The sequence below is a fragment of the Myodes glareolus genome, chromosome X (genome assembly GCF_982192425.1).
Source record: "Myodes glareolus chromosome X, mMyoGla1.1, whole genome shotgun sequence".
NCBI lineage: Eukaryota > Metazoa > Chordata > Mammalia > Rodentia > Cricetidae > Myodes > Myodes glareolus.
Genome location: NC_142053.1, coordinates 43,731,415 through 43,753,963, shown reverse-complemented (window position 1 = coordinate 43,753,963; position 22,549 = coordinate 43,731,415). Strand labels below are relative to the sequence as shown.

At 37.4% G+C, this 22,549-nt stretch overlaps 2 protein-coding genes across 2 annotated transcripts in view; one reads left to right on the top strand and one right to left on the bottom strand.

The window, feature by feature from the left end:
• Positions 1 to 22,549, bottom strand: part of Trpc5 (transient receptor potential cation channel subfamily C member 5) — a 277,718-nt gene that overhangs the window by 99,840 nt on the left and 155,329 nt on the right. The window contains exon 3 of the mRNA XM_048441898.3: positions 11,856 to 12,377. Within this exon, the coding sequence (XP_048297855.1) occupies positions 11,856 to 12,377 (522 nt within the window). The remainder of the gene's footprint in view (positions 1 to 11,855; positions 12,378 to 22,549) is intronic.
• On the top strand, positions 5,422 to 8,546 carry Trpc5os (TRPC5 opposite strand). Its single transcript, XM_048441912.3, has one exon. The coding sequence runs from the start codon at positions 5,477 to 5,479 to the stop codon at positions 5,807 to 5,809; it is 333 nt and encodes a 110-aa protein (XP_048297869.2). The 5' UTR covers positions 5,422 to 5,476; the 3' UTR covers positions 5,810 to 8,546.

Below are 22,549 nucleotides of genomic sequence, written 5' to 3'. Positions count from 1 at the left end.
AAGTCTTTCAGCAATGAACAAATCAAAAAGAGGAGGAAAGAAAGTAAAAAGAACTTGCTTTAAATTAACTACAAGGGCATTCTGCTCTCCCTTATTTTAGTTTCTGTTTTGAATTTTTTATATATTTTTCAAACAGGGGCCGTGTTTAGCCCTTCAGCTACACACCGCTTTCCCTTATTCTTAATAAATTAAAGATGGTGCATGGACATTTCAAATGTCGGACCCTGTAACAGGTGTATGCCTTATTGCATGTAGTTTTTGTAAATTTCTAACTTTCAAAAATAGGTGTAAGTGGCAGAGGGCAGTAACGGGATGTCCAGGAAGAGTTCCAGTGAGGGCCCAGCATCGATCAATTATGTAGCAGAGACCAGGGGCCTTGAACCAGACCAATGAGTCTTTGTGATGAACACCCACACGTAAAAATGTATGGACAAAGAGGTTTACCACATGACTCATTGTGTGTCACACTGGAACTTCCATGACGATATTTTCCCCTTCTTTCTCCCACCTTTTCTCTTAAATTTAATTTAATTTAATTTTTTTTTGGTGGGGGGAAAGCTCTGTGGGATTGGGAGGCATGATGTGAAAGACACAAAGAATAAACAAAAAAAGTGTAAAAAGCAGGTGTAGGGATAAATCCTGTTGATTATTTTTACTGTATCTCCCCAGAGATCCTCCTAGTATATAAAAATTATGGGATAGGTCTTCCTGATGTTTCCCTGGAGGTGAAGAGAGCAAAGAGAAGTTATATACGTCTAGAAGTGGCTTTTAAAAATAATATTTTCTTAGTAATTCTTTGAGAATCTCATACAATGTATTTTGAATGTGTTTACTCTCTCGACTGCTTCTTTTACCACATTCAAAAGCCTCTTATCCTTTCCCACCCACTTTGGAGATTATTTATTTACTTTCCTTGTTTCCCCACCGAGTGCAGTTTGTATTGCACAAAACCTGCACGGTCTTCAGATAAAGCTCCCAGCATGGAGGGCAGGGAGGTGTAATCCCAACACCAGCTGAGGAACCATTAACAGAAGTGTTGTTTGTTTAGGCATTGAAATTAAATGCTTGTGTCCAAATGGCACTGCAATGCTGCAGAAGGGAGCACAAAAAAAAAATCCTACTTGCGAATACGGAACTGGAACCTGTACTCAGCAAAGGCACATTTTAATCACTGCCCTAAAACTACCGCGGTTCCCCTTGGATATAAAGTAATTTACCTTGCCTGATGCAGGGAAGCTTATCGACTATAAACACTGGCCCAGTGGATTTGGATTCTTTTGCTCCTTTTCTGTCCCACCGCTAGATGCTTATTGCCAGATTTCCAGTTGGAACTAGTGTCAAATAACAGGCTACGAACTCAGAAGAAGATGGTGGCTTTTCACTAGTCATGCTGACAAAAAGTAAGACAGAAAGATTCAAGTTATGAGTTAGCATCACTTTTATTCTAGCTCTCTCAGCTACTTATGAGAGGCAGATTATGTCACATTGCATCAATTAAAAACTGGCAATCAGGACCTCCTGCCTTTCCATTGACATGAAGTATCTACACCAGACAAAGAGAGCCCTCTCCAAATATTATGCTTCATTTCTTTAGTATTAATGACAGGCTGGTCAAACAACACTGGAAACACTCATCTTTGTCCTAAATTTCATCTAAATGGCATGAGGTGATTGACATATAATATATTTTTATACTTCTGGTTTCTTTTACATGTACTCTGGTAGATGTTCACACTCTAATTTGGATATGTACTTAGCAGTAAAACTACAGGTTCATGCGGTAGAAGTAGACTTAGCTTTAGTAGATGCTGTCCAGCAGTTTTCAAAAGTAGTTGTACAAGCCAGCTCTTTTGCCTGCAATGTATGTGAGTTCCAGTAGCTCCGTTGTTCTGTTTCTTATTATCAGTCCTTTCAAATGTCCCACTTCTGGTGGGGTCTGATATATATCATTGTGGATTGAATTTGCATTTCTTTTATGAGTAATAGTGACAAATAATTGTGTATTTGTAGTTCATGTAGATAGTCTATTCTATGAAATAGTAGTTAATTTCTTTTTCTTGCCTTGACATTTGCATTGTCTTGTTCTTATTGATTTGTAGGGGTTCAAAATATGTGCACAGAGTAAGTAGGTATAAACCTTCTATTGAGAATATTTTCTGAATATTTTCCTACTTTATTATTGACCATTTTACCATCTTAAGGTATCTTTTGATAGATAAAAGCTCTTATTTTAAGGAAAAGAATAATTAGCTAATTTTGAAGGTATGTGGCAAATCTTTGCTTTCCTAAGATCATGAAGGTTTTCTCTTATGGTCTGAGTGACATACTTGTTTTATATTTCAGATTTAAGTCTACCATCCATTTCAAATTAGTATTTGATGTATGAGCATGGTCATGATTCCATTGGTCTGTCTACCTGTATACCAGTACTATGTGGCCTTAATGACTGTAGCTATACATTTAGCCTTGTTACTTTAAAATGTTCGCTTATGTTAATGTGCAATATTGCATAAATTCACGGTATATGCATAGTGTTTCTGTGTGTGCATACAACATGCACTAATAGAATCAGGGTAATTAACATGTCCTTTATTTATGATTGGCATCTTTGAGGTCCTTTCTCTAGTTACTCAGAAAGTATAGTTTGTTATTGTGAACCTACTGTGTCATGGAAATACAGAATATAATCATTATATTTAACTTGTTTTTGTACCCATTATCTAACCTTTCTTTATCCTCCTTTCCTGTAGACCTTACCAGTTTCTAGTAATCAGTATTCTGCCTTCAAATGGACAAATTGTAACTTCCACATATGAGAGAGAATGTGAAATGTTTGTCTCTCTGTGCCTCAGGCTTGATATCTGATAGTATAAATCCTCCCTTATGAGGCATGGCTCTTTATATATGCTTATATGTTTTAGAAGAGTTTTGCCAAAGTGTCCTTCAAGAGTAGTATTGGTCTTATTGATCCATTGCCCTCTTCTATGTCCCTCCAACTTCAAAATCTAGGTGCCTTTTTGAAGAGGAGACCAGCAGTCTTTTTGTGGTAATACCCATCCTCATCGTGAGAGCTTCCTACCCAGGGACCAGCCTAGAACTCAGTTAATTTCAGGTAAGAAAAACTACCCCTGCATACCTCAAAAAACTAGCCTTGCAGCCCTCAAAATTCCATTCAGTTCATTATGCTGATCTCCTGCAATTGCCAACAGTTTTGCTGGCATTTCTCACTCCCTGGTAGAGACCTTCTACCTTTGGACTAACTTTATCTTCCACCTGTGCCCAGAATTAGCAAATACCACAAAAAATGCCACTACCATCAGATCACATTAAGAAGGTCTCTGCATTTTTTTTGCTTCCAGCCCTTTCTGATAACCTTAGATCTACTGATTTGGGAATTGATCTTTGTTTTTCTTTTATCTGTGTGTATGTGTTATTTTATTTTATTTATTTTTTTGGTTGTTACAGGAGCATCTGCAATCTATTTGAAAGCAGAACTCCAGCAACCATTTTCTAGGCACAGCTGTAAGCCTTTGGTCCATCTTGGTTCTATTAGAGGTGAGTAACTTTCCACAGTTTAAATAAATTCAGCACATCAGAGGGGGAGGATTGAATGGGCACATCTCTGAATCGCCATGAAACAATTGATAATGACATGGACCCCATAGGGGACGGATCCACGTCTCTCCATCAGTTTGTGTTAGACACATTCAATTCAGAATTTAGCCAGTTTCAAGGGATAACAACCGTAAGGAACGTTCTCATTCTATTCCTGTTAGGAGAATGAGATGTCAGCTATGGACCCATTAAAGCAAACATGTTAGTATACATACGCAAATGTGTTCCCTTTGACATAGATCTTTGGAAGTAATTTCCGAGCTGCACCATGTGACTGACTATAAATAACACAATTAAAACCTATGATTGTCAATTTTCCCAATCATAACTTCATATAGTTATTTTATTGTAACTATTAGACACTAAAAGGTAAAATTAGGTTTCCTGGTGCTTTATATGTTATAGGCCTTCCACAACTTTGAGAATTTATTACAATATTATGGGTATGCCATCTCATCTAACATATGCTTTGCAGGTAGGGGATTGATTATGTTTGGTTACTTTCAGAGGGGTGATATACAGTGAAAAGCACAATAGTAAACAATGAGATCCAGCAATTTCATATTATTATATAAGCTAAAACTCTGTAAAACTATTAATACCACTCTAGATAGTTCACTTATGATTCTCTTAATTACTTCTCATTTCCCTAGATACAGTTATTCTTTTTTTGCACCATAGATTTTTTAGCATTCTATGTGAATAATGGACAATATATACTCTTTTATCTCTAATTTTCACTAAATATAATATTTTATATTAATACTTATTTCTATTAGTAGTACACTTATTTCATATTTAGGATTAGTATCTTACTCTGTCAATATTCTACAGGTATTTAATCTTTGGCAATTGACACAATCCCCAAATATCATCAACAAGTTCTATAGCACCATTGGCCTCATGCCACAATTCGTCACCATCATAATCAAATTAAAATCCCCGTTTCTCATCTAAATGAATGGAGTAACCATTGTCAGCTCTACAGGATTCATTATCATCAAAACACCATTTGCTATAGCTTTTTAGTAATGTTTTATCTATTGAGAGGACTACCGAGATATGGAATCAGTGTCAGTTCCTCTAATAGTTAATAGACTTATTGATTGCATAGCCTAACTAATAAGAACAAATGAAGAGATTTGCAATTTATTGCAAGTAATATCTGTCCCCAGGATGCAGGACAATTGAAAACTTTAATGAATTAATAACTAAAAACATCAAAGCATTTAACAGTTCAGATATAAACGGCAATGAGGCAAAGATGCTAACATACACAGTAAAAGGCTGAGTGATGGGGTGTCTTTTCTCAGTGGAGATGTTCAGGAGAGATATGAAAACCACCTATGTTCATTTTATTCTGAAATCCCTGAGCAAAAATAAATATCATGAGAAATTCAAAGGAGATGGGAGGCAATAGATCCTCATTAGGTGTTCAAAAAGAAGAACAATAGCTAGAGATCTCCTTTAACTCTATGGACAATTCTTGTGTAGCTGTATCTTGTATCTATAACCTGAAGTATGGATAAAAGGTCAAGGATGCTGATCTTTGTACTTGTCTTTTTTCATTATTAGATCTGATTTTCTGTGTTGTCTTGGATGTGACAATCAGGTGGTGATTACAATAGTAATCCACTACTAGTTCAGACATTTTGTGAGAGATTAACCAACCTCGACAAAAAGTTCTGTAGTTCTACTATAGTCATTCTATACTTGATTATCACCATCATAATCACACCAACTGCCTCATTTCTTCTCCAGGCCAACAGAAGGGTCATTAATAGGCTCCACAAGATCCACTCTTAATCAAGAACTCATTTGCTTTCAGTAATACTTTATCTCTTGAGAAGAGGGTTGAGCCATGGAATCTGTGTCGATCCCTGCACTGGTTGCCGGACTTATTGATTGCGTAGCCCAGCTAATAAGAATAGCTGAGGAGCTGCTGCAGTTTGTCACCCAGGAACAAGCTCCTTCGGCACAGCAGAATGATACAGCAGAAGCAGCGGCTGCAGTTGCACCTCCTCCTGATGAAGATTCTCTACCGGATCTTGCTGATCTTTCTGACTTAGAGTCATTACTTTCCGTAAAAGAAGATGAAGACCTAATCCTTGATATGGATGAAACTATGATAGATATGACTGACATCTATGAGGATATACTCCCTGCAATAAAGGATGATACAGAAAGCGAATAAGATCCAACATATTAAAATCATTTTTCTCTTTCAAATATGTTCTGCTTTCTAAGCGTTAGCACTAAGTGTTTTTCTTCTAGGTATGCATGTTTTCATTATTAAAACCATGTAGAATAGGGAAGCTTTGATTTCATTTTGGCAAAACTATTTTTTTTCTAAGTTTTAATTCAAAAGACTGACTTTAGTTATGTAGTTCTTCCTTTCCTTGCATTATTAGGATTCTTCATATGACCGAATAATAGCAAGGGACAGAATCTACCAAAGAACAGAGTGAAGAACTGATGAACTTTACCACATAGAGATTCTGACTGTTACTATTCTGGGATTCATGGAAATTCTAAGGGCAATCAGGCCCATATTACAGTGAATATTTTCACATGGACAGCACAATGTTGTGACATTGCATGTTAAAAAGAGAGGTTTCTATGGCAGAGTTAAGGGAAGTAATTGTAGAAACATTTTTTTAGATATAGAAAGGTTTTTCAGATCTACTTGGACCAAACCTTTGTGAATTCTGGGGCCAAGATATTCCAGTGAACGACTGCTTCCACAAATGCTGATGCATGCTGCAGCTTTTTTTTTTTTACAATCCTTTTCTCTGATGGAAAGTGAAGCTTGTACCAAAGACCAAAGAAAGAAGTTCTAGAAAGGCAAGACAAGGCCTGACAATGACTTTATCAACAGCAAGTCAAACGCTTATGTCATCAGCCTGGAGGTTGTGGTCTACAAGGGAAAGGCAAACCTTCTTGTGTATAACTGAGTTTAAGACATATGGACAGAAAGTAGGATGGCTAAACCTTAACCTAGTAATATTTGTATTGAGGCACAATAATCTTGCACATGTCAGAAAGGTGAAATATGATAGCTGAAGAACCCTCATCCTGAAACAGAGATCAACTAAATAAATGTGCATGCAATTCTTTCACCTCCATGGACAGATAGTACGGTCTTCTTACCAATTTATGTAGAGTCTTAAAGCATGTCATTGTTAAAAAATTAATATGGCATTTAATATAGATGATAATGCAGGCTGAACTAACTAATATGACAGATACATGACAAAAGTACAAACAAAATAAATGAAAATTATAGTAAAATGCAAATGCTGAGGTTAGTTACATATTATAGTAAGACTATTGCTATAATAACCTTTTATAAGCAAACCTAATCTTATTTTCCCAATAGAAAATGATTCTAGGCACATAGGTACAGCCAAAGAAGCAAATGGGTGATGCACTTAAAATAAACCTAAGCAGATTGGAGAAAGAAAGAAGAAATAGTTTATTTTTCCATGCCAGTTGGAAATGTTAATGAGTAGCAATAATTATAATTAGTGAAACAGTTAAGATTCTTTTCATATTCAATAAGAATATTTATCAATAATGATAACAATCAAAGAACTGTAGGACAGTTAGAAAACATAGCCTACACTTTAAGTAAGGGTTTTGAAACAACTAGGGGAAATATATATTACTGTGAGGGAAATTCTAACTGTAGGATATGGGGTATAATTTTCTGTCGAAATAAAACTCAAATCATAAATAACTGGACAAATTTAGGAAACATCTAGAGAGAGGCCACTAGTCAACTATTAATTCTATTTGGTGAGAGAGAGCGAACTTGATGCTGCTCAAACATGATAGGCACACTAAAGGGTAGACAGCAATCCAAGTAGAACTCTAGAATATAGGCTTTACAACCATTCCACAACTGATTAATAAGACTTTGTTAAAACTGGCAGTATTTTAGAGAGCATAAAATTAACTGAAGCAGGCCCTAACAAGAGAAGCCTGTAAGTCTACTCTAGACTTTGCAATAAAACAACACCTTAAACAAGACAGAACCATAACGGACACTGCAATTCTTAGACGTCAGAACAAGGAGATGGTGCAAGCTCATAATAAGTGGATCTGCTTAGCCTCTTAGTTACTTGTAACACCTGGAGAGATGGGAGTGTAATGGCACCTAAGAACTAACTGCAATTTCACTATCTGTTTTGATTGTATAATCATATGCATTTACGAACTGCTACACTGTAATTCTACTTCAAGAAATAGATTGTTGTATTAAGTATGGTTGCTATATGGAACAGGGTTAGAAGCAGAGGTAACGGTGATAAGGAGAAAGTTTAGTGCTAAGAGCACACTAAAGAACAAGAGCTAGTGGGGAAGGTATTTTCAGTAGAGAGAACATTTTAAATTGCTAAGAGTTACACAATTGTTTGAGATGGGGTTACTTCCTAAGTGAGTTAGTCTGTACCTAAGATATTGCTAGAAGTAGTGAGATGGTAGTTGATATAGATTAAGTAGAAAGTTAAACTAAAAAAAGAAATATTAATTATATGCTTATAAGACGTATCTGGTTGAGATGTTGAGTCTTTTCCAGGGGTGTGAGGTGAGTGGCTGGTGCATTATTCAGGTAGCCTTGTTTTGGATCTTCTTTAGGTTAATGCCAAAATCAGATTTTGTATTGCATAGAGAAATGGAGAGGGCGCAAGGCTATATATTTTGAGACAAATTTAGAGGTGTTTAAATCAAGAGAGAGAGGCTGGTAGATGGCACTGAAGTAGAAAGTATAAATCTTAATGCTTTAGCTAAACGAGGAAAGCTATATACCTGCATATATTCTATAAACTACATATCTGCATCCTTATATGTAATGATTTGTTCAAGTTATTATGTTATAATTTCTTATGATCTTTACTGACTAATTTTCCAAATCTAATGATTGTTCTTAAGAGATTTTAACTAATAAACTTTGATTGAAAAACCAAAGGACTTGTAGTCACCTTAAATTACCTAGTAGTAAATTTCTAGGCTACCACACTGCCATGAAAAGACTCTGTTTAACAGAAGGGCATGGAATATAACGAATAAGAATGTTGTACCATGAGCCTGACTGTCTACTTCTGACTTGTCAGATGATCTCTAAGAAGTAAATGAACATGGTGCTTCATCTTTTGTAAAATGAAGATTACACGTTTCTGCTTACTTTTAATGGTTAAAAGAAACAAATGAAATAACACGGTTTTTAAAGGCTTTGGTGTATCTGTCAATGGACTAGAATATGTGAAATTGTGACATTTCCGAAGTCATTCCATACCAACAAATGTCAATATAAAAACACCTGAAGATTAAATTGACATGTAAAGACAGTCCAACAGTTTGCACCTGTTACTAAGAGACAAATGCTTCCTCATTCTACTGTTTAATGTAAAAATTCTAATTCAGAATTGGCTTTTGTTTAATTCTTTGGAGCATACTTTTTCACCAAATTAAATTCTTTTGAAGATCCTATTTTGAATCATAGTAGGAATAATTATGAGAAGACTGCAGTGAAAAAGCCCTTTAGGGAATAATGAATTAGCTTCCATTTTAGGCTAAGATTTTGTTTCTGAGGGCAATACTATGCCAGTTTCTTTTCTCTTTGCTGTTTCCAAATACATGACAGAAACATCTTAAGGGACAAAAGGTTTATATTGGCTCATAGTCCATGGTTTTAGAGGGTTGCAGTTAACCAGAATAAGGAAGACATGATGATGAGAGCAGCTGTGTCTATGGTGTTGGGTGCTCAGTTGCCCAGGGACCAGGAAGCAATGAGATGGGCAGATTGAGTGGTAAGTATAACCTCATAAGGCCTGCTCCTAGAGACCTACTACAAAAGCCCTGTTGCCTAAAGGCTCTACAACCTTTCAAATAATATCATGAGCTGGGGAGAAAACACTCAAAACATGATCCTGTACGGGAACATATCACCTTTAAGTCATAACACTCTGTCTCTGTTTCTCATAGGCTCACAGCTATTTGATAATGCAAAATGCATTAGCTCTATATGTCCCATATGCTTTAGCAATTTTAATTTTAACAAAACTTCAAGTTCAGAATCTGCTCTCATATTTAAGATAATCTTCTATGATCCAATATCAAATAAAATAAACAAAATACAGAGGTCCATACTTAAACACCGAGTCACCTACTGAACATTCCCTAAAAGGAGAAATGTGGATATACCAAGAGAAGATTGAAACTGCAGTTACAGGCATGCACCACCATGCCTGATTTACTGTGAAACAGTTTTTCCTTTTTTTAATATTCTCCCATTCTCATGTAGAAGTTGTTACTCTTTGAATACCTTTGTCCTGTGAGATTTTTGCTCAGTCTTTTACCAGCCTTCTTTGGGGTCTTAAGGTCATTAAGAAAGATATCTTTTTAAAATGTCTCCAAATTGTTTATGGACCCTGAATATGTGACTCTTGATTGAATTTGTTGCATTACATCACAGGATAGGATCCACTTAAACTAATAATTAGGCTGGGGAGATGGCTCCGGATGTAGGAGCACTTGCTGTGTAAATGTGAGGACCTGAGAGTGCAAATCCCACAAACCCATGTAAAGCACTGGGTATGGTTGTGCATGCTGTAACTAAAGCGCCATGTGTAGATGGTGGGGTATGACAGGTAGAATGATTATTGGAGTTTCTTGGCCACCCGCCTCGTTTGAAGTTCAATGGGAGACCCTGTCTCAAAAGAAAAAGCAGACAGTGGTGCAGTAGGACACCCATAGTCCTTCTCTAACCCCTGGGCATGTGAATGAGTAACTACGCCTGTACACACATGTGTATGCATCATATATCACAGCTGGATACACACACACTAAGTTATGTGCACACTTAATAATACTAATATATAATAATAATAATAATTAGTGTGTAGAAGGGGAAAAGACAAAACACAAGGGACAAAAGTAGAAAAAAATATAAGGGCTAGGTTGAGAAGTTGTGGTACATGCCTTTAATCCCAGGACTCAAGAGGCAGGGCAGGAGGATGGCTATGAGTTCAAGGCTAGCCTGGTCTACTGAGTGAGTTCCAGGCCAAGTCAAGGCTACACAGAGAAACCGTATCTGGAGAAACCAAAACCCAAAATGAAACAACTCCCCGCCATCCCGTAAGCAGCTACTGAAACTAGTGGAACATGTCTGTAAACTCAGTCCTTTGGGAAAAAGATCATGTGTCCAAGAAGCTTCCTTCATGAGATCCTGTCCTAAACACCGCAAGTGAATTCTCAGATGTGCATGCGCGCACACACACACATGCACACACACATACATACACACCACACTACCACCACCACTACCAACAACAACAAGAGCAACAAAACTAAGAGAAAAATGGATATAAGAATAATAAATAAAAAATTAATATGTCATTCTCTTCAGTTTATTAAGACACAAAAACTACATACATTTAAAGAAAAGTTTTAAAAGGGTTTGAATGATTTATGTGTATGTGTGCTTTGCCTGTATGTATGAATGTGTACCACATGTGTGCTTGGTGTCCCCAGATCTCAGAAGAGATCACTGGATCTCCTGGAACTGGAACTATAGATGGTTGGGAGCCATCAAGAGGCACTGAGAACTAAATCTGGGTCCTCTGTAAGAGCAACAAGTGCTCTAAACAATGGAGCCATTTTTCTGGCCCCATTTCCAAGAAATTTAAGGGAATTTTTTTATCATAAATATGCTAAATTCACTTTGTGCAGATAATCTTGTGAAGATAAAATTAGATTTTATTTTACTTACATTCAAACCAGAAACTAGCTATATTGTTTCATATCTTACATAAAGAAAGCTTTTAACTGTAAAATAATCAGTGATCAAGTATATTCATATTATAATATAAATTATGAAGATCATTATCTTTATAAATTTTGTCCCCAAATACACTAAAGTTAAACTTTTAAAACATCTTCAAACCAGGAGGATTGCTGTTTCTCCTCTCCTCAGTATTCTATACCCAGAAAACAGTCCTTGACAAACATTGGTTGAATGATAAAATGCCTTCCTTTCAAAGAATCAGGTGACTACTTTTTTGGTCAAAAAGAAACTACACAGAAGCTGTCTGTTTCACAGACCAATGGGTCTAATTGGAATCCCTAGCCACGCACACACGGATGAAGTCTTCAGTGGTAGAAAATTGCTGAGTGTTGCTTTGATCCTGTGGACACTGAAAGCTTTAAGCTTCCAGGAACCAAAGATGATCTCAGCTTACCTCTTTCTGGTGATATTTGATTGCCACCTTTAGCTTGGCCAGATCATGGTACTTCTGTGGGTCAAGTTCTTCACTGTGGTCATCTCGATGGTTGAGGATGATCTCTAGTTCCCGGGAGCTCCGGGCTTGGTCTAGCAGGTCCTTGGCAAAGAGCTTGCATTGCTGGGAGAGCTCCTCATACTCAGCCTTGAACTCATTTTCCACCTTGCTTAGCTCCTTGAGTTCCCAGCCCAGCCGGAAGGCAGTGAGGATGGGGTCCTCGCTTGATAAGGCAATCAGTGAGGGGCTTGCCAGAGCCTTGTAGATGTTCAGTCGGGACCTTGAATGGCGCAGGCTGTCTACCTCTGAGCTGGACACACATTCTACACAGTTGCAGCGGATTTGGTGGGGCCGTGGAATAGTGACCCTCTTTTGGACAAGCAATTTGATGATTTCATAGTTGTTGGTGTGGGCGGCCAACATGATGGGAGTGATGTCTGGTGTGAACTCAGAGAACTGGGTGTCCATCATCAGAGTGGGTACCTACATGCAAGAAATGAGAACCACAGAGAGGCAGGGTTATTGTTAGGAACACAAGGAGCTTCAATTGGTAATTCCGAAACTGAAATTTCTAGTCTCTTGTGACTTCTTACCCAAACGGGTAATGTTTGTGGGTTGCTGTTTGGCACTTTCCAAAACTCTTTACTTGCATTTACTTATGTATTATTCACAACACTTAGTTGGTAGGTATTCTTCCCATGCAAATAAGCTGTGAGAGACTGATGGACACACCTAAGATTATGTAGTTTTTAGTAGTAGAGACAAAATTCAACCCAGGTAGTGAAATTGTCAAAGTCAGCTCCTAAAATTAGGCTATCATGATATTTCCAGTTCTATATAAAAGAACAAGGAAAACAAAGAAGGAGATGATGTTTGTGGCCTTCTGGCTGAGTCGCACAGATCATAAAGTCCTAACGGTTTACGGTGTTACATGTTTAGCTTTAATTGAGCTGTTGAGACTGCTTAAATAATGACTTGAAAGACCAAAGACAAACAATCATTTTGAAGACCATGCAACTAAATAAAGCCATAATGGCAAAAGAAAAGACTCTTACAAATGGTATTGACTTTGTATGCATACAGTACTTTAGAGGACTAATTCAATTTCTTCTAAGTCCAGGAAGGTAGAAAGAATTAGATATTGTTAGGGAGAAGTAATATTGTAAATGAGTAATTCCATGCTTGGGGCAGCATTGCTAAAGACAAGGGGACATTTGATAAAACTCTTATGTCTAGAATGCGATGTTTGGTGGAAATGGTATCTATAAGCCAAAGTTCATCATGCATTATGGAGCACACCTGGAGAAGTACATACACTCTGATAAATGAATTAGAGCAGTCTTCCAATTTGAAAATAAATCTTTGGGGACTTTGTTTTCAGGCCAATAAAGAAAGCAAGAAGGTCTGGCATCACAGTTGAGTTAGTTGAGTTAGTTTGTCCAGCATGCACAAAGTCTTTGTTTCGGTTACGAGGACCATAGAAACTGGACAATGTTGTGAATACCTGTAATCTTAGCACCTTGGAGATGGAGGCAGGAGCATCAGAAGTTCAAGGACATCCTTTGCTATATCTATACAGTTCAACGACACTAGACATACAGGAGATTCTGTCTCAAAAATGAAAACAAAATGGAATCCCAGGGAGCTCACTAGACTCACATAAGAACCAGAAGATTGACGAGAACCAAGACAGTGAGGGAAAGGCTTTTGGAAGAAAAATCTGAGTGTGTGAAGCATGGGTAACATTCCAGTAGATGGGGGAAATACTGATCTGATTACATGTGAGGAAAAGGAGTACACAGTGTCAAAACTCACTTTCAATGGGGTGGAAGACAGTTGGGAGTCTCATTAAATAGAAAAATATTGTTTTAATCAACACTCTCTTTCTATTTTTTAAGGACAGCAACAATAACAATCTACAGTTACTGGTGACCTTACAAATGCATGAGATACTGGTTTTCATCATTTTTACCTCCTTTCTTTCTTTCCTTTTATTTTTTTTTAAAAATTCACTTTGTTTAAGGGATTTCTAAAATAGGGAAGGGGCCATAAAACGGGGAGAGGGAGGGAGATTAAGGGAAGCAGACTGCGAAAAGCCCCGCTTTCCTCCCTGAGTAGCTGCACTGGCCTCTGAAGGCTGTCAGTTATCCATTGCTAGGATAGAGAAGTGAGTAAGCATTGGAAAACATTGGGAAAGAGAAGCTACAAACAAAACCAGGGGAAGTGAACAACTCAGCTCATAAAATAAATTGGACAGAGGAAAGAATAATCTCAAAAATTAACATAAGCCTACAGGCTTCGGAAGAAATAGGTCTGAGTGGGCCATGAACATAAACACAACTGCTGTAAGGCCATGGAGTGGGGAGAGATGGACAGTGAGCAGGTTGCCATCGTCTGCCCAGGAAGAAAAGAGCTCATATCTGGAAGATCTGTCCTTTCTCTAGGTAGGGCACATTTTCCAATCTTTGTCCTTATCTCAAATGTTTGGGAGAAGGTGGAGTGGGTGTCAACCTGTTGGACAGTTTTCTCCAGGTGAGGGTGGAGGTACGGTCTGCTTTCTAACATGCTGCTCAAATTGTCCTCTCAGCCACTCCTTCCTCGTTCTTTATACTTTTCTTCCTCCTTTCCTTTCTTTTCTTCTTTTCAGTGCTGGCAAGCCTGTCCAAGACCCATACAACTATCTAAGACTGTTGTTTAACCCTATGTGTGTCATGGAGCTGATAGGAAGACTATTCTTTTTTTTTTCTTTTTTAGGTTCTTCTTCTTTTTAAAATGTTTATTTTTTAATATTTATTTATTATGTATACAATATTCTGTCTCCATGTATGCCTGCAAGCCAGAAGAGGGCACCAGACCTCATTATAGATGGTTGTGGGCCATCATGTGGTTGCTGGGAATTGAACTCAGGACCATTGGAAGAGCAGGCAATGCTCTTAACCGCTGAGCCATCTCTCCAGCCCCCAGGAAGACTATTCTTGAAATATATATATATATATATATATATATATATATATATATATATATATATATATATATAAAATTCACTGGAGCTACTTGATTCCCATAAAGGGACTTATGACTTTCAACTTGGTATTTTGGTTACTTGAGACCAGAGAGGAATTTTTTTCCCAAAGAGTGCAGTCTTCAGTGACCATGTCTTCCCTGTGACTGCCTATTCAAATACTATAGGCTCCAGACCACATCTGAGACAGCTCCTCTTCTGATTCCATCTTCCATTGTGCTCCAATGATCTCACAATGTGCTGCTTTGCAGCCTTGTGAGATCAGTGCTAACTGTCAGCTGAATGGAACCTAGGATCAACTGGGAGATAGGTGCCTGGGAATGACAAAATAGTAAATCATCTAGTAAAAATGGACAAATTAGTTGAACAGACAGCTCTCAAATGAGCTACAAAAGAGCACTGCACAGCAGAAAAAAAATGGCATCATGAAAGACGATTACCATATGTACTCACTCATAAGGGGATTTTTAAACATAGAGCAAAGAAAACCAGCCTACAAATCACAACCCCAGAGAACCTAGACAACATTGAAGACCCTAAGAGAGACATACATGGATCTAATCTACATGGGATGTAGAAAAAGATAAGATCTCCTGAGTAAATTGGGAGCATGGCGACCATGGGAGAGGGTTAAAGGGGAGGGGAGAGGAGGGAAGAGGAGCAGAGAAAAATATAGAGCTCAATAAAATCAATAAAAAGGAGCACTGAGCAGAGGGCCCAGTGGTTAATACAACTTGTCATCAATCATGAAATCTAGAGTTCAATGAGCGAAAACAATCCCAACCGGGATTGTGGGGGAAGGGCCCAAAGAAATGAACTTGCATTTGTCCAAGATGTAGAAGTCGAGTTTGTAAACAAAAGAGTTCAAGCCTTAATTTGAGAAGAGGATATTTGAATTCCTTTTTGCTAAAGACTGCTGTGTGTCTAGTACTGTGCTCTGTGCTGTTGGGCAATAGAACAGACTAGGGAAGCTCCCCGTTTATGCAAAAGCTTCTTTCCTTATTGAAGAGTGTCTTAGTTTCTTTATTGTTGCAGTGACAAAATACCCTGACCAAAATGACTTGAGGAAGGAAGGATTGGTTGTACCCACCATCGCAGGGGAGCCAAAGCAGGAAGAGCCTGAAGCAGTTGACCACATCACGTCTTTAGTCAGAAGTCACCGTTAAATACATGCTAGTGCTCAGCACCATTTGTCTAAGCACATAGTCCAGGATCCCTGCCAGGGAATGACACCACCAAGAGTGGACATACCATCCCATTTTATTTCCATCTTTGAAAGTTTAGAGCTCTGAAGGTTCAGTTTCAATTATGGTGAATTTGGAGACTTGGTTGGAACAGCATCAGGAAATTATGGTTCTGCAGTAGGAGTCATGAAGGGAAGGTTAAGGTTGATCCTGTGGTTTTGAGACTCTTCAGTCAATAGTAATAATTGAAATCAAAGACTGGGAGAAATCAGCCTCTGTGAGCTTCTCCAGTCCCCCAAATCCAATGGTTTGCTCCAGTAACTCGGTCCAGCCCTACTTTTCAGAGCAGATAAGGAACGAGGGAGGGTAAGTATAAATTACCATTGTCAGCACCTTCACTCAAAATCCCAGCTGTTGGGGCTTTAATGAGGGCATCATCTTTATTTTCCTATGTGTCTGACTCGACATATCTTTCATTCCTGTGGCACAGTGTATAATAAAAACTTCACTCCAGAGCCATAGACTGATATTTTTGGTGAATACATCAGTTAAAAACCAAAAATGTGTCTGTGAAAGGAATGGGAGGAAGCTGCAACTTGATCACGTTGGCTGGGGGCAGGAACCAGGGAAGGTGAGACCTTCCAAATAAAGGGAAGTAGGGATTTGTGAAAAGTTCAAAGTGCCTGAGATGATGGGCAGATACGGTCCAGAGCAAACAAACCATCATTAACCTGGATTTTCAACTTGACCAGACTAGAAAGTCTAGGAATTTAGTAAAGCACATCTTTGAATATCTATGATGGTGTTTCTAGAGCGACTAGGTCATGAAGGCTCTGAAATAATTAAAGAATTAATCCATTGATGGGGTGAGACCGAGTTTGAGGTAAGCAGGTGGGGAGAACATACCTTAAGGCCTCTATCTTGTTCTGTCCCCTTCCTATAAGCCCTTGCCCTGCTTCCTGGCAGACATGAAATGAGCAACTCTCTTCCACCACACTCCCTGGCCTTGAACTGAGTCTTTTGAAACTGTGAGTCCAAATAAATCCTGCCTCACTTACATTATTTGTTTCTTGTGTTTTGCAACATGGTTGAAAACATAACTAAAACAGCTGGGCATAGTATAAATGGACATATGTGTACTGCCTATATAGGAATATATGAAGATTTTAACAAATGTGGTCTCTAAAACTATTGGAACAGATACAAGTATATCAACAAAACACTCCCCAGAACAGTAATTTTTAAAAAGTAAAAACTATGATGACCACACCCTGATTTATGCCATGCAGTAGCTTTGAAGCAAGGTTTCACTTTGCAGCCCAGGTTAGACAAAAATCTTCTGGCCTTGTTCCACTAAATGCTAAGATCACACAAACACACCATTGTACTTGGTTTACAATTATTTTTTATTATTGTCCTTGATGTTCTGGTTAAAACGTTGATGTATCAAAACCTTAACAATAATACCTCATTCTTTTATATGTATATTTTCTTATCTTCTTGCTTAATGCAAGTTAACCTAGGACTTTTGTCTCTGCTTTTGGTTGATAACACATCCCTACCATGTTCAGAAAACTGTAGCTTTATTTCATTTTTATTTCAATAAATAAAGCTTGCCTAAAGAGCAGGGTGCAAAATAGCCACACTAGTCAGCCATGCAGGCCAGGGAGTAGTGGCACACATCTTTAATCCTAGTAGCCACACTAGTTAGCCATAGAGGCTGGACAGTGGTCCACAATTACAACGGAGTACCTGGTTCAGAGAAGAGGTTAAGATTTTTGAACAACAGAGTAAAGCTAGAGGTAGAGAAATCTCCCAAGGTCAAAGTCCTGGAGAAGGATAATATGCTACTATAGAAAGTCAAGGTGCATATGATGACCACACCCTGATTTATGCCATGCAGTAGCTTTGAATGCTTGGGACCGAATTAGGAAAGAAAATTGAGTCATTTACTAAAGTTATACAGGGCCCAAAGAAAGCTTATTGATTTCTTTCCAAGATTGACTTCATCTATAAGTGGAATGATACCAAATTCAAATACAAATAATAGTTTAATGTAGGCCAACGAGAAATATTCAAGGTAATCCTTTGTCATCAGGAAACTCTGTGAGGGGCTTCTTGTAGGCCCCTATCCCAAATCTCATTCAATTATCTCCTGGCATCATATTAGAAACTCCTTCCCAGAGTAATTAAAAAACCTAATGCCTAGTGTAAGAAACCATACTGCTCTTGATAATAGAGCAGCTAGAGAAGAGAGAGCAAAACATTCAGGAGAAACCGTAATGTGAGTATTGTGACAAACTTCTAAAAATGAACAAAGACCAAAATTAAAAATATGAATAACTGATGTCGTCAGTGAATGTCTGGTAGACCCAGGTGCAGATGTACCAATAATTTCGTCAGCATCTTGGCATCCAAATTGACCTCTTCATGATGAAAATATTCAGTTTTTAGGGACTGGAACGTTATCTCTGGTAAAGAAAAGTGCAAGATGGGTCAAATGTATATGGTCAGAAGGACAGAGAGGAATATGAAAATCAATTGTGGCTAATATATCAATGAATTTTTGGGGATGTGATTCATTACAACAATGGAATACTCAGATTAACATTCCCTCAATCTTAGAAACCATAAATTAGTGTATGTTTCTGGGAAAAATATTACAAGATATTATAAAGAACAGTCACCAACCAATCAAGTTGTATAAGAACAACAGCTGCTGATAATTCAAAGGCACCAACAGCCCTACCTTTAAAATGGCTGACAGACAAACCTGTATGGGTTAAGCAATGGCCTTTAACAATAGAAAAACTGCAGGCTTTAGAACAGCTGGTACAGGAGCAGCTAGATGCTCAGTATATTGAAGAATCAACCAGACTTTGGAATTCTCCAAAAAAATTATTTCAAGGGAAATTGACCTATTGGTATATCACATTTCCAACAGTATAAAATTTCATAAATCTTCCCAAATGTTTGCTTCTGATGTTCTCTTCAGACATATTAATGCAAATGGTCTTTTTATAGTTTCAGTCGAATTAAAAATCAAAGCTGACTTTGGAGTTGGAGTGTGGCTCTCTCTTTCTCTAAGCCCAAGCATGCTTATTAAAGTGAAATCCAAAATCTCTGTCTCATGTCAGGTATGGGACAGAAGAAAAATAAATATTTAAGGATTACTTCATATACTAACCTGTAATCCTTTGGTTTTATATTGACTCCTTAACAGTTTTTCTTAAGATATAAGAAATATATATCTTATATATGAACCTTTTTGTCATGATGTTAGTGGTCATATAGAACAGTAACTAATTCTAGAAAAAGGTTTCATCTACCTTCCTTTATGTGATTTTGGGTTTGAGTCTCTAACAGTTCTCAGCAGTGAACCATAAATATGTCTAACAGTGACCCTTAGTCTCCATAGGAGGATGGGTCTTACAATGACGATCCCTCCAGGACTACTATAACACCGCTGAGCTGAAAAACACCACCTAAAGATCAGCTTCTGGACTGCAAACTTCTTAGAACAATTTCGAGGTGGCTAGCTGAGGTGATCCTGTCTAACAGACTACTCTAGCCAGGACTCAAGCCCTGCATGTTCCCGGTATGCAGAGACTAGACAACAAATGATATAGCTACTTCTCTCAAAACTTGACAATTAACCCAAATTTTTCTTTTCAGAAACCCCTAAAGATACTGTCACCTCCAGACAGCAGGAAATACGTTTCAGAATACAGCACTCGCATTCCCAAGAGGTAGGGTGTGTGGTGTTTGATCATTCAATGGGTTATGGATATTTGTTATTGTTTAGGAGGTTTGCTTACACATTGATATTTGGTACAGTCAGGAGGAAAGTTGAACAAAGAAGGTTAGAGATGGAGTTCTTGTTTTGAAAAGAAAAAAAGGGGATATAGATATAATAAGATAAAAGGGTGGATTATTGAATCTACTCTGAAAAGAAAAAAGGGAGGATATAGATATGATGAAATAAAATGTTAGATTATTGAATCTCCTTTTTAAAAGCACTACTAGTTTTAAATGTTTTACATTGGAGTGGAATTTTGTATATTGAATACAAATTTTACATACTGACACAAAGTTGACATTAATTTGTTAGAACATACTATACATACATTTCAACTCGTGTTCAAATTATTGAACCTATATAACTCATCTAACAAAGTAAGGCAAATTTCTTCCTTGAAAATTATTATCAATTGTTTAGAATAATAAGGAAATGCAGATTAGTAGTTAATCACCTATTATAATCAAACTTGTAGTCACATTAGCTATGTTTTCAAGGTCAAGCAAGGATATATTTTAGATAGACAGATTATCTTTGAACACTTCAGAGATCTACAAAATATGACATTTAAGATGTTTTAATATAAAAATCAATTTAAAAGATGTTTAATAACATTCAGTTCCTTTTTAAAATGACAATGAGACATGCCTGCTCCTGGCAGCACCAATTTACTTCAGAGAAGATAACGGGCATCACAAAAACTTCACATGGAGTTTACTTTCTTTGTGGAAAAAGTAAGTCATCGGGCAAGAAAATGCCCTTGCCTTGACTGCTGACAGTATGCTGTCCTAATTGGACAATCTGGACACAAAAATAAGTGACTGCCAAATTTTCTCAAGACAAGGAGGGATAGCCCTTCAGAATATTCTGCTTCACAGAAAGGAAGGTCTGTCCAAAATGCTAGGCCTGTAAGATGAAGATGGATGCGCTAATGTTGCAGAAGAACTTTGGGTGATTGTCCAGGCAGTCAGCTGTTTCTGTCATTTCTCACATTTTTTGAAAGTCGCTTGCTCGCATTTACTGCTTATTCAGCTAATATTATTTCCTTCTTGGGTTTCTGAGGGAATGGAAAACTAGATAGAGTTTTCTTTGTTTACCAGATGAAGAAAGCAAGTTATGATAGAAAGTAAATTAGGCACAAGACTTTGGACTCACCAAGATAGGATACATATAGAGTATTTTCTCTGAATTTGTCAAGTGCAAATTGTTGATATATTTATTGCCTGTATATATTGTATATAGTTATTATACTGTCTACAATTTTTCTTATATTATTTATAGTCTTTTATTTTAGAAAAAGGGGAAATGTAGTAATATTTCATTTTTACTTTAATAACCAAAGCTTGCCTAAAGATCAGAATGCAAAACAGCCATACCAGTCAGCCAGACAGGCCAGGCAGTGGTGGCACACACCTTTAATCCCAGCAGCCACACTACTTAGTCATAGAGGCCAGGAAGTGGTGTTGTATGTCTTTAATCCTAGCACTAGAGAGGAATAAGAGGTGGGATGAGCCAGGAACTTGCTCTCTTTCAGTCTGAAAATTTCATAGAGGTAATAGCTTTCTAGTGGATTGGCTGCTTTGTTTTTCTGATCTTCAAACTGAACCCTAATATCTGTCTCTGGGCTTTTATTATTTGTGCTGTAGTGAACATCACCAGTACTGTCTGCTTGGAACTGTTCTTAAGCATTACTGTATTTCTGGGTAAGTCTTATTATCTAAAGTTAATAAAATTTTTATGGATGTCCTTAGACCTTTGTATCCTTATAAGTTACCGACTGATCAAATAGTCTTCGGGGGGAAAGTCAGTATCAAGTCATTAAACATTAATTATTGACAAGCATATCTGGATCATCTCTTGATAGAGGTTATTTATATTTAATTGATGACATCCAGAAAGAACCCCTGGGTCTTGTCCGAAAGCTGTAATTTTCCAGAACTGAACTGTTAGTGTCTTAGAGTAACTGCAGGCTTTCCCAAAGTCTTACAATTCACCAGAGAGTATTTATTCTTCTCATGTATAGATAAACTTTGCTACCTATAAAGGCTCCTTAGCAATTGGCAAAGAAAGCTGAGAACACCTTTGCAATGTGCGAAACAGGAAATTGGAAGTCCTACCTACTACATTTTTTGGGTTGTTTATGCCTTTAATTTAAAAACATATTGCTCTATACATTATAATGCAAATATTTCTTATCTGGTGGGATACATATAATTGTGCAGATAATTGATCTGATGCATACATCTGTGAATTTATTTCCACATTCTTGGCAGTCTATAACATTTTTTTCCTGTCAAAGACCAGTGAGTGAGGATTTCAGCATTATGGGGCCTTACAATGCTGCCATTGTAGCACCAAAATTGCCCACAGGCAATGCTTTAAATGATTGGATATGGCTGTGCACCAACAGAATACTATTTGAAAAAGCAGGTGATGACCTCAGAATTTTGTTTATATGCCACAATTTGCAAAGTCCTGCTTACAAATTTTCTTGTTAATTCATAAGATAAACTTTTTGACATATCTTAATTTTAAATTTGTGTGAGGATCAGACTTTGTTATTGACCTTTTAAATATCCTGTAACTGCCGTTTTTGTTTAGATAGAGGTCAAATGCAAACTTCAGTTTTATTATTTTCTTACCTAACTTG

What these genes read in the sequence shown, in the direction of transcription:
- Trpc5os (XM_048441912.3), top strand. Translation starts at nt 5,477, where the DNA reads ATGGAATCTGTGTCGATCCCTGCACTGGTTGCCGGACTTATTGATTGC.